This window comes from Eucyclogobius newberryi, unplaced genomic scaffold (assembly GCF_026437365.1).
Source record: "Eucyclogobius newberryi isolate DKJ021-1_F unplaced genomic scaffold, fEucNew1.0.hap1 SCAF_4, whole genome shotgun sequence".
In the NCBI taxonomy this organism is placed as follows: domain Eukaryota; kingdom Metazoa; phylum Chordata; class Actinopteri; order Gobiiformes; family Gobiidae; genus Eucyclogobius; species Eucyclogobius newberryi.
Genome location: NW_027316056.1, coordinates 31,401,364 through 31,415,343, shown reverse-complemented (window position 1 = coordinate 31,415,343; position 13,980 = coordinate 31,401,364). Strand labels below are relative to the sequence as shown.

Sequence of the window (13,980 nt, the reverse complement as noted above, 5' to 3'; positions counted from 1 at the left end):
CACATGACTGAGCTGTATTGAAATGAGATGGGGGTCCCCGGCCTTTATAACCCCAAATTAATATAAAGGATCGCTCCGTGACACAGCTGAATATAGCGGCGTCAGGAATGAAAGATGGACGTGGCGTCAACTGCTGGAGGAATACGTGGGCCGCTCTGAATCATTCTAGTAGATTGATAAGGTTGTTAATAGCGTATAATATTGTATTTTGCCCATGTGGTTGAGCTGAGCAGACGATGTTCTCAGTTTGAGTACATGCTGCAAGTCAATTATAGAGGTTGTGCCCATATTTGTCCTTGTAATTAAGCAAAATCTGCTTTGCTCCGGTACAAATACAGCACAAAAGTAGCTCTGTAGCTGAACATAGCACGTTTTATTCTCCGTAAAGCAGGAAGTGCGCTGTTTTTACGTGACAGCCTCAGTGCGGTGAATATTTAAGATGCTGGAATTGCGTTAGGAAAGAACAATACATGTGGACTACTGCAAATAATTTAAAATTAACTGGTTTATGTTTGCAGGTTTTTTAAATTCAAGTCAAACCCCTTTAACGATGATTACTAAAAATAAGACCGTATTTTCTAGATTGTTGAGAAGAAAAAAATATATATGTCGCTCTGTTGTATAAACCGCACTATAAATATAAATTGCAAGTGTCTGGCATGTTAACGTAACATATGAACAGTTATTCAGATAACTATAGCATAAAGAACATGCTAACAAGTTTACCAAAGCATCAGTTTTACCCCAAATCACTAAATCCACTGAATTCTTCTTCCTCTGTGTCACTTCTAAACAACTCTACAAACTCCAGAGGTAGAGGAAGTGCAGATTCTTCTTCTGCGTCGCTTAGCGCCTAGAGCGCCCTCTATATATCGTCGCATTAAGTAATTTCCCATAGAATCTAGACATTCAGAAGGTGAGACAACAATGAAGAACTTCCAGTGTTCTAACGCACAGTTCAAGGACAGCAGGAGAATAGAGACGTTCATTATATTAATGTATTCCTGGGACTCAAACCAGACATCCACTAGTTTGGTGGTGAATGCTCTAAAGATTGAACCAAAAAGGCTATAGCTCATCAAGTTTCATAATGATAATTTGTCTTATTTCCAACTCTTTCTTAGCTTCAATTCTCCCCAGTTTTCTTCAGGTCAGTCTGCACTCCAAAGACACTGATCCATGCTTTTTAACACTCTTATCTCTGTCAAATAAATCAACAAATCAAGCTGCATTTACTTATTTAGCATTTTGAGTCAAGACTAATGCCTTAAAAACTCTCAAATGGTTGATATTTTATTTATAAAGTTGCGTCATCCTTCTCTTTATTCAAAATTATGATTAAACGCACCTTATAACTTGTAAATTGCGTAGCATGTGGGCCCATTGCGTAGCATGTGGGCCCATTGCGTAGCATGTGGGCCCATTGCGTAGCATGTGGGCCCATTGCGTAGCATGTGGGCCCATTGCGTAGCATTCTGCACACTTAAATGTTTATGGGACATGATCACAGCGCAGCCGCACCCCTCCCGCCCCTCGGCCCCTGATTGAAAGTTGTAATTAGACGAGCGGAGAAGGATTAGACGGCGAACGAGCTGTCAGAACGTCACATTTACGTGAAGGATGCGCCACTCTGCGCCGTAAAAATCTAAATGATATAAATTGCCGCTTAAGTGTAGCGCGGGCTAATGTTTTGTTGCAAATTGATGTGACACAAGGCAGCAATGACAATCAGGGGCCGGCTCATTCTAATTTGGCCGCGTTTAGAGGGCTTTTGTGACGAGACAGCTTTACACAAATTAACACAATCGCCTGTTTTTATGAGGAAACCATAAATGTTTTTCCCCCGCTTTACCGGCTAATGAGGAGAGAAAACGGCTTGTGTCTCCGTGTTATGGTAATGGCGAAAAGAGCAACGCTTTTGCCCTTTTCCTGCCCTTCTTTTTCTGTTGAGAACGAAGACCGGCTAAAAATGGCTCCCTGAAGAGCTATGTGACCAATGCGATGTTTTGATGATAAGATTTGGATTGAGTTTTAAGCCTTTTGCTTATTACGGTAATCACTGGCAGGTTGGATTACTGAGACATTAAGTGGTCCCTAAAGAGTGCATCCTTGAGGATATTGGTGAAGTGATGCTGCCATTTTGTCTTTTAAAAGCTTACATCTGTTGACATTTGCGTTCTAGGCTTTGTTGTTTTTTTGCTTCAAACCATATGATTCTGTTGTATCCTTTCAAAAAGATACTTGGAGCTGGGCTTTATGTAATCCATGAAGCTCCTCTTGACACTGCTCACGAATCCTAGACGACGCATTTAAGAACGTTTGTCAGAATTATCGTTGTTTTAGCTTCATACAAATAACTTTTTTTACCTTTTTTTTTTTTAGTTTAAAACATAAAACACAGAACGGACAACAAACGGGACCAGAGAGAGAAATTAAACATAAAATTACAACTAGAAAACAAAGGAAACACAATCATGACACAGATAGATTAAAATCTCAGAGTCCCATCAAGTCTGAATGTTTTAAAAAAGGGAGTGTCTACAGAGCCGCGGCGCGCGGCCGAAACTGCCATGTTATTTTGTGCGCGCCGCGGCTCCTGAAACTGATGCGCTATTTTGACCGTGGTTTAGCGCCGTTTTAGACCGCGCCGGGTTAGGGTCAGGGTTACTGTTAAGGTTAGGGTTAGCCATGAGGCTATATGGCAGTGCCGCGGCTCTGCAGTCACGGCCTTTAAAAAAATATATCTTTCTGATTACTTTCCTGAGTGTCAGTCCAGTCCTTGATCGTTGGTGATGTTTGTGTCGACCATTTTTTTTATCATGACACATTTCCCGCCAACTTAAGCCTTGCGATATTTCCAAGACATTGTAATAATTCTGTTTGTTTCCCGTGCGTTTCAGGCGTTGGAGAGCGAGTTCGTGTCGTGCCAGCTCCACCAGTGGATTGACCTGATTTTCGGGTACAAGCAGCAGGGACCCGAAGCCGCCAGAGCCCTCAACGTGTTCTACTACCTGACATACGAGGGGGCCGTCAACCTGAGCTCCATCAGTGACCCCGTGCTCCGAGAGGTGAGGAGAAACCAGAGTTAGAATGTGTCCAAGCTCTGCAAATGGAAAAGTGTTCAAATCCCCACTCAGACCATTTGCTGCATGTCTTCCCGTCTCTCTAATCCCCCCTTTCGCTCTCATCTGTCCTGTTCAATAAAGCCTACAGGCAACAAGATCTTAAAATAATAAGAAAAAAAAGGACAGAAAAGAGTTACAAAACATTCAACAAACTGTTAAAAACGTTTTACTACCTGATGGGTGCAATATGTTCCTTTTTAAAATCTTTTCATTTTGATTTTATATTTCAAAAAAGTTCTGAAGTTTTAAGTTCAATGTCACGCAGCATGTCCAAGAAGCTGAACTAATTGGCAACTTTAACAAGTAATAGGTTATAGGCTGTATATGGAGGCTAAAGTCGCCACCACAGATGAAGATATAAAGATTTAAAAGGTTTATGAACAGAATTCACGAACATAGGAACTTGATTTGGTGCAACATAAAATGATGAACAGTGATAAAACAACATATATAAAATCAAAAAGAAAAACAATTTAAATCTGCTATAGGATAAAAATAAAATAAATATAAAAAAAAAACTATAAAAATGTGCTTCTTCACATTCACTCTTATTATTTTGTGTTAAGAAATATTTTGTTTTTTATTTTCGAGTTACTTAAAATCTAGTTTTTTTTTTTTTATTGTGCTTAAACCTACATAAATATAAAAAAATAAAATAAAATCCAGACCACGTTAAACCTACCTTGTTAGAGTGAGTGTGTCGTGTCGCTAAATGACATCATACATTGATGGTAATATCTGTACGACTAAACTGTATAACCAGTTCCAAATGCAAATCCCGCACACATTCCTCGCGCATTTAACTGGATTTGCTGAGTCAGCCGTTGCATCGCATTACCGTAAGTGCCGTCAACAAGAGGGCTCTCAAATGAACCCTTAACATGAGCACATTACACGAAGGCGCGTCTGGGTGAGGGACACTCCTGACGCCATTATCCGGGTTAAATTGGACGCTCGCATGGCACGGGAGAGCTAACAATACGCCGACGGTTTGTGCTGAGCCAGGCCCTTTTTTCCCACCGGTGCGACGCCTCTGGAAGCACTCGCCGTGTTCCACTTTAGCGCCTTAAAGCTCGACTCCTCGACTCGTCATTCATTATTCATGCGCCTCACTTTGAACTGCTGCCGTGCCCCAAAGCTTGGCGTGCAGTAGACAGCGCTAGAACAACAGTGATACACACTCGCACGCCGCCTTTTAGTGGATTATAAATCTATATTTGCGGTGTCGTGTTTCTCCTTCAAAGCTACGCAAAGTGTTTTCTCAATTCTAGTGCAAATGTACTTGGATGAATGTAAATCTTCTGGAAAACAGGGCAGTGCCGTCATCTTCATAATTGTATTTGACATCAGATAAAGGTTGTGGGTCTTTATAAATATATATATATATATATATATATATATATATTAGATTTTTCTCAGTTTAGACTATGCAGAGAATGCCAAATGTCTTTAAAGAAAATCAACAAATGTTAAACCTAATATATTTTTTTAGAACATTTTTTCCCACAATTGTGAAATTCCAAAGAACAGCAGGGAAATAAAAAATATGAAAAAAATAAAGATAAATAGACTGAAATTAAACTATTTAACTTGAATATTTTAGTTAAGATACAAAAGGGGTAAAAGGGGTACTTCTACTTCTTCTACTTCTACGTCTACTTATACGTCTACTTCTTCTACTTCTTCTTCTTCTACTTCAACTTCTTCTTCTACTTCTTCTTCTACTTCTACTTCTTCTACTTCTTCTTCTACTACTTCTACTTCTTCTACTTCTTCTACTTCTTCTACTTCTTCTACTTCTACTTCTTCTACTTCTAGGTGCATTTACCGCCCCCTACTGTAGTTGTACGTCTTCTTCTTTGTTTCATGGCGGTTGGCCTCCGTAAAGTGCTACATTACTCTAGTGTAGTTGTACGTCTTCTTCTTCTTTGTTTCATGGCGGTTGGCCTCCGTAAAGTGCTACATTACTCTAGTGTAGTTGTACGTCTTCTTCTTCTTTGTTTCATGGCGGTTGTCCTCCGTAAAGTGCTACATTACTGTAGTGTAGTTGTGCGTCTTCAAAGCTTGAATCAGTCAATGGCGTCTTTATAAACACTTTTTATTAGTTATCTGCATTCTAACAATAATGGACAACAGCAGAAATGAGAGGACACAGAGTTTGCTGGAGTTTTTAGACCGACCGATCCATTTATTCTGCTTTTATTACAAAACATGTGCCATTTTTTTCCGTTTGCAAAGCTGTTATCTTACACACATTTATGACGTGCATTTTGGGTCAGATGTGGACATTCTTCATCGATTTTTAGAGCTCTTCTTTCCCTACGTCCCGCTCCCTTTTTGTCGACTTACAGATGCAAAGGTCACGTCTTTAGCGGGCCAAGAATTAGCATGTCCTAACATGCCAGTAACAATAAGCATGTTGAAATAATTGGACTTCATTCGGACGTAAAATAAACTTCCCAACTACAAATTGGACGTTAAAATGTCAAATCTACAATCTACCGTTGACCCAACATTGTACAACATTTATTTTGTTAAATTTAGATGTTATCGTGACTACCAGATGGATCCAAAAGCCACACGCTGCACCTTTTTAAAAGCACATTTTGTTATAAACGTGCGCGTAATACAGCCAAACAAAACGATTTCACCCACAGTACACGTAAAAGCAAAAGTGAAATGAAATCAGCAACTTTTTTTGATGAATTTAGCTCTGGCCAACGCTCGCGGAACTCTTTCATCCTGCGGAGTGTTAACAGTGCACATTATTTACTCTAAAGTCCGTGTGACATGTGAATCTAAATGGAGATGAGCCGGGAACGCTTCTGTATGTGCCCTTCATGCTCAGTGACTGCCGCTGCTCTCGCCGCCCAGAACATCTTGATTTATCACCTCGTCCGCCCTAATTCCCACCCAGATGTGCGTTGGCCTTTAGCTGCCGCACACGCAAACACACACACACGAGCAAACACACGCACACACGAGCAAACACACAAACACACGCACACACGAGCAAACACACGAGCAAACACACGCACACACGAGCAAACACACAAACACACGCACACACGAGCAAACACACGCACACACGAGCAAACACACGCAAACACACGCACACACGAGCAAACACACGCACACACGGGCAAACACACGCACACACGGGCAAACACACGCACACACGAGCAAACACACGCAAACACACGCACACACGAGCAAACACACGCACACACGGGCAAACACACGCACACACGGGCAAACACACGCACACACGGGCAAACACACGCACACACGAGCAAACACACGCACACACGAGCAAACACACGCACACACGAGCAAACACGAGCAAACACAAGCAAACACGAGCAAACATACGCACACACAAACAAACACACACAAGCAAACACACACACACAAGCAAACAAACACACACGCAAACACACGCACACACAAGCAAACACACGCACACACAAGCAAACACACGAGCAAACACACGCACACGCACAAGCAAACACACGCACACGCACAAGCAAACACGCACACACACAAGCAAACACGCACACACACGAGCAAACACACGCACACACGAGCAAACACACACACACACAAGCAAACACACACACACAAGCAAACACACACACACACAAGCAAACACACGCACACACGAGCAAACACACACACACACACAAGCAAACAAACACACACACAAGCAAACAAACACACACACACACACAAGCAAACACACGCACACACACACACACACACACGAGCAAACACACGCACACACACACACACACGAGCAAACACACGCACACACAAGCAAACACGAGCAAACACACGCACACACGAGCAAACACGCACACACACGAGCAAACACACGAGCACAAACACACGCAAACACGAGCAAACACACGCACACACAAGCAAACACACACACACACACACAAGCAAACACGCACACACACAAGCAAACACGCACACACACGAGCAAACACACACACACACAAGCAAACACACACACACACACAAGCAAACACACACACACACAAGCAAACACACACACACACACAAGCAAACAAACACACACACACACACACGAGCAAACACACGCACACACACACACACACGAGCAAACACACGCACACACACACACACACGAGCAAACACACGCACACACAAGCAAACACGAGCAAACACACGCACACACGAGCAAACACGCACACACACGAGCAAACACACGAGCACAAACACACGCAAACACGAGCAAACACACGCACACACAAGCAAACACACACACACACAAGCAAACACGAGCAAACACACGCACACACAAGCAAACACACACACACACAAGCAAACACGAGCAAACACACGCACACACAAGCAAACACACGCACACACGAGCAAACACACGCACACACGGGCAAACACACGCACACACGGGCAAACACACGCACACACGGGCAAACACACGCACACACGAGCAAACACACGCACACACGAGCAAACACACGCACACACGAGCAAACACACGCACACACGAGCAAACACACGCACACACGAGCAAACACACGCACACACGAGCAAACACACGCACACACGAGCAAACACACGCACACACGGGCAAACACACGCACACACAAGCAAACACACACACACACAAGCAAACACACACACACACAAGCAAACACGAGCAAACACACGCACACACAAGCAAACACACGCACACACGAGCAAACACACGCACACACGAGCAAACACACGCACACACGGGCAAACACACGCACACACGAGCAAACACACGCACACACGAGCAAACACACGCACACACGGGCAAACACACGCACACACGGGCAAACACACGCACACACGGGCAAACACACGCACACACGGGCAAACACACGCACACACGGGCAAACACACGCACACACAAGCAAACAAGTTTGTTTTGCACATTTCCGTGTGAAAGAGGTAAGTGTTTGCCCACCATCCAGAAGGTTCAAACGTATGATCCCCAAATGTACTTTTTTTGTTTGGGCTCGGCGCCACAAACTTACCGTATTTATCTTTAAATTCCTTTCAAGTGACCGCAATCCCCTCAAACGTTATTGTATGATTTGTTTTATTTGCGCTGATTCAAGTGGATAGGCCCAGGAATTAGAGATTTTAGTTTAGTTTAGTTTTTGTTCAGTTTATTTGCCATTTGTCGTTTAAAAAAACCACATCGGAAAGACAAAAGAACACCCAAAGTGCACAACCAGATGACAGCAACCACCACCACACAAACAATGGACATATGCACAATGTTACAAAACACTCAAAGTACCATGACAAATGTGACCTGCCGTTTATTTTTTATTATGATTTTATTATGATTTTTCTTCTTAAATTTAATTTAAGAAGAAAAATCATAATAAAAAAGAAGCTTCAACCAAGTCAACAAATTCTGACCAGTCCGAGTTTTATTTTAAACTCTTTATACTATTATAAGTGTTGTGTGTGTGCATGATTATGAGAATTGAGATTTAAACATTTATTTCAATTAGGTCGTTTACATTTTCTTCCTGTGTAAATAAAGTTATACAGTAGGTTTGATTCTTGACCACAAACTGTCCAAATACAATTTCACATACCTGTTATTTGACCTTAATTAAACCTTTTAAACCTACTTAAGATACAGTTTAACGTATCCTCTTCAACACTATTAGATATAAACTCCTGAGTAAGTTCCATTGGCTTGTCTGAAACCGTAACCACGTGGATCCTTCTGGTCTGGTCTGTTTGCTCTCAGTCCAGCCCCAGTCTGAGCACTTTAATGAGTAAAATAAACTTGCGCGGCGTTATCCCCGTGAGCCGGGCCAAGGCTGTCGTTCTGCCGTGCGTGTCAGGAAGGAGGCCTGCCCCGTCTGCGTCCAGCCTGGGAACAGAGCTGCGGGGCCTGGGCATCGTCACGGCGCAGCGTCCTTCTGGAGGGGCTGCTAAGGCGTCCCCGGTGTGGACCCCGGACGGGACAGAGGGTTAATGGGTGGAGTTTGTCTATTAGGGCGTTACTTCAGTTATGATTGAGGTTTTGGCAAGGTGTGCTGCATAAATACATTTTGTTCTTCCGTTTATGTTTATCTTCTTCTTCTTTGGTGTTTTATGGCGGTTGGTAGCTGTACGTCTTAGATTTTAGACTTGATTATTTTCTTTTCTTTTTATGTTTTACTCTGGATGTCCTTTAGCCACGTACAACCCTGATAAATAAAGTATAGTAAAAAACTAAAAATAAACAAGAAGTATGGTTTATATGCTATTTACAGTAAACAAAATATTCAAATTTAATCAGAATCAGAAAAGGTTTATTGCTAATGAACAGAATTCACAAACATAAGAACTTGCTTTGGTGATTCGGTGCAACATAAAACAATGAACAATGATAAAACAACTTGTATAAAATCAAAAAGAAAAACAATTTAAATCTGCTAAACAAAAAACAGGCTTACTATGTACACACAATTTACAGTTGAATTTGCATATGTGGTGCCGAAAGTGAACTGTGCAGTGAGTGATTAAATTATAGTTCAATTTAGCTTATTTTTTTGCAATTTTTCCCCAAAAAATGTTCAAGAACAACAGAAGGGCGGGTGGAACAAGCTTGTCCAGGTAGAACATAAGGCAAGTAAAGAAGTAAAAGTGTAAAACAATTTTGCATATCTTGAACACAATAATATTCATAATGTGATCCAAAAAGACTAAAGATGATACAGAGAAGGAGAATCTGTTTCCTCGCAGTCCATGACGTCCTGACATGAGACAATCGGCCTGATGTGGGTCAGTTAACACCAGTCCAAAACATGACATCAGCTTGTGCACTCTACGGTCCAGTGACACCGCAGCGCTTCATTCATTCACTTCTAGTTCTGTTTGAAGGATTCTTTTCTGTTTTCTCTCCGACCCGAGGACATTCTTAGCTCGTGCACGCGGCCAGTGGCAAGGAGAGTTTACTCAGGCCGGTAGCATTTGGTTCAAACTGCTTTTATACGAACAGTTTCCTACTTTTTGCACATACATCTCTCAAATATCGGCTGGAGGAATAATGGAAAGTAAGGGTGATCTTTTGTCCTTCACTGTTTCAAAGACGGTGTCAGACATAAAACATAAAGCCTTTAAAAGTCTGTAGACAAAAACTATTCTAAATTATATCATGGAGAAACTGGGATTAACCACAGAATATCACAAAATAATGATATAATAATACAGTCAAAAACACTGTTAGAATTTAACTTCACATTATTTGTTTAATAGGATATTATGAGAGACGTTTAGCATTTTTGATGAAGTTTTTGGTTTTCAATCAAATGTATTTATAGAGCACAATTCGTACAAAGCACAATTCAAAGTGCTTTGCAATGTTAAGACACATTTAGGAAAAAAAAAAAAATGCAGTTCATAAGAATATAAAACGGTGTATGTCAAAATAAATAAATAAAAACAAATTAATGTGGTATTTAAAATATTAAAACCCAGGTAAAAGTCAGTCATTGGCGCAGCTAAACAAAACACTGAATAAATACTCACATAAACAGATTTTAATTTTGTACAGATTTCTTATATTATTTACCGTAGATGATGTGGAGCTCGGATACAATTTTAAGGCTAGAAACTGTTTTTTTATTACATTTTTTGTAATAGAAGAGCAAATTTACTGACATTCCTATCTTGAAAATGCATAAACGTTGCTTCCTTTTTGATATAAAGACTTGGAATCATTTGCGATTTTGATTGGATGTCACTTAATCATTGAAAGTGTGTGTTTTGTTTTTTTATTTTGCCTCCGATCTATCATCTATACCTGATTACTAAGTCACAAATGCCATTGTAAAACGCGGCTGTGTTGTTCAAAAGCGTGATTGCCTCCTGCCCCGCGCCCGCCGCCCGCCACAGCCCTGACCCCGTGTTTCTGCGGGCACACACGCCCACATCTGCGCCGGCTCCGTGCGGAAAAGAAACGCGCCCTCTCATCGGCGCACAGGGCTTCCCCTCTTTCACATGTGATTATGGAAAATCCTAGCGAAGCAACGCCGACGACGAAACGCAGAGCTGCTCTCAATTAGACCAGGTTTGCGTAATACGGCAGAGGACGGGGAAATGGGCCCGTGCCAGTGACCCTGCGTAATAGTATACAAACTTAAAGACCTTTGTAAAATGCTCTGTCTATAATTCCCTCAAACAAAAACCTCTTTATTTATTTATAGCTTGCATAATGTGATTTTAGCGTGCGTTTGTTTCAAATAAATATTTACGGCCACCAAATTTAGAGGAGCAAGTTTTGTTCAATGAGTGTTTTGCGTTTGTGGAATGTCCACACATTTTTGGTTCACAAGCTACTTTTATATTCGACAAAGTGCGAAGATCTACCTATGGATTTAAATTATTGTATGATTTAGTATTCATTTTATTCAGTATTAAACACGTTTTTATTTTTGTTTAAAGGTTGAATGGACGATTTTTTTGGCACAAATCTAAGTCTTATTTCCTCGTGGCGTGGACGGCCGATTAGTCCTGCCACGTATCAATCATAAAACGCACCTATCGCTCACCTGCAGCCTCGTCAGGCTCGTCCCCACGTTTCTGCGTGTCTAAGCGCATGGATCTATCATAATATAGTTCCCTCAGTGTACGGGGCAAAATGAAGACTGAGAAAGACGGTTCGAGCTGACTCGGAACAGACGGAAATCTACGAGAGATGCGATGCGATCTTTCGCGCTAATAAACAAACGCACGTGTGTGTTGTATCAGTCCACACGGGGGAGTGCGCATGCGCACTTCCGCCTGCGTTCCGACCATAATTAGGCTATAGAAACACAATGTAGGCTTTCATTCATAGCCTAATATTGTTTAATATACAAATGTGCAATAAAAAAAATAGAGAGAAAATCTGCTATTTAACCTGATCATTTAATACAGCTGAGTATTTTGAAAATAAAATATACTGACCACAACTACGTTAAATGATAGAAGCTTAACCAGAACTTTCCGGAGCTTTCCAGAGCGCTTCGGCGTGTGTGCTCGACCGGTCGATCGCGATTGACGTATTGGGCACCCCTGATCTAGTGGAATTAATGAATCAGATTGTATTTTTTTTTAATTTACACTAGTTATTACTCGTTATTTGTTTACAGTTCACAAGCTCAATTGGAGTCGTATTGCGCCACAGTATTGAATCGTATTGCGGACGGACAAGCGACTGCCAGTTAATTTCTATATTTAACCAGGAAAGTCCCAACACACTCGGAGGAAACCCACAGACTCTACACTGAAAGTCCCCATGCCGCCCGGGAGTCGAACACCGGACCTTCTGGCTGAAGTGCTAACCGCTGCTTACTATACTTTATTCTCATTTCAGTTCCACGGCAGAGATTTCAAAACATTTTATAATAATCCACAGTAAACAGTATTCTCTGTAAAATGGTCCATGGTCCAATTCCAGCCATGTGTTTGACGAGTAAACATTATATCAAACAACATTATACAACATTATACCAAATGCATAGTAATAATTTCCCTTAAACATATCTGACTTGTAGCATATTTCTTTTTGACACGTCCATGCACTAAACCCAAGGCCCACAGTCTGATTTGAATCCACGTTTGCACATAAATGCTAAAGTGGCGTCCCTCGCAGCCGCATTCATGGCCCTGTTTATACTGCCGCGTTACATTGATTTGCATCGCGCTCGCCGTGGGTTTTACACGGTCGTGTCAAATAGCTAAGTAAATCAAAACGCATCACTGGGGCGACCGAGGCCATTTAAATGTATAGAATATAGAACGCCCTCATCAGACTCGGGCCAGCGCTCCCGGAGGAGATTGGCCTTGCTTTGTGCCCCTCGTATAATCAGCTGAGCGTCACGCTGGCACCGCGGCGAGGACGTGGTGACCTAGACTCGAACACTTTGAGGAGACTTCCACTGGCTCCATAAATGTCAAAGCTGGACCTAATGAAGATGGGTTGAGTGGTTCTGTGGAGTCTCTTCCTCATATTTGCTCCGGCAGGACACGGAGTGCTGAAGGCCGGGAAGAAAGGGGGACAAAATGACCTTCACGTGCCACCGACGCCTACCACTGTGAAGCGGAGGGCACATGGGTGTAACATGGGTGATCACAGGCTTTAGAGGGAGGACTAAACTGCCTTAATTCCAGAGTATTTGACCGTTTAGTGCAGATTTTCTGTGGCCTGTGCCCTAGTTGCTGTAGATCTAGTGACGTCCAAGTGAAAAACGAGTGTAGACATTGTTGACTTGAGAAAAGAACACATTTAAAGGGTATTTAGCCTGGGCTCTCGTTAGCATAAAGAAAGATGTGGTGCGGTCTCATGTTCCGATCAGAACATCCCGCACTAGCACGGATTGATGATTGGCTGCAGTTGCTGGGCTTTAGTTAGCGGATCGTTCAGACCAAAGAGAGTCACTTTAGGTTTAAACCAACTGGATTCAGCCAACGGAACTGGCCACCCAAACGAGATCTGATTGGATAATTGTCTTTGCCCAATGTTTTTTTGGTGATTAAGAAATGAAACATCTTCATCACACTAAAAAGCAACAATAAACGCAATATTTGATTTGAACACGTTATAAATACCGTACTTTTCGGACTTTTGAGCCGCTTCTGAACCCTGCGGCCCATTCAACGGTGCGGTTGATTTATAGATTTTTACTGGCTAACAGCCACCGGGGGGCTCTCTAGCAGGAAGCGCAAGCATTTCACACACTGTAGAAGAAGACGTCAGAAATTATAAATGTAGGTTGTCATCAGGTTTTATTGAGTCATTGTTTTTCTCTTGGGTTCTGACCAGCGAGAACGACTGCAACTCGGC

The 13,980-nt window shown here is 42.0% G+C and overlaps 1 protein-coding gene across 6 annotated transcripts in view; it reads left to right on the top strand.

Moving 5' to 3' along the window:
- The window catches only part of lrba (LPS-responsive vesicle trafficking, beach and anchor containing), a 282,434-nt gene that overhangs the window by 230,985 nt on the left and 37,469 nt on the right, over positions 1 to 13,980 (top strand). For all 6 annotated transcript variants that reach the window (XM_072463061.1, XM_072463065.1, XM_072463066.1 and 3 more), the window contains one exon: positions 2,901 to 3,068. In XM_072463061.1, the coding sequence (XP_072319162.1) occupies positions 2,901 to 3,068 (168 nt within the window). The remainder of the gene's footprint in view (positions 1 to 2,900; positions 3,069 to 13,980) is intronic.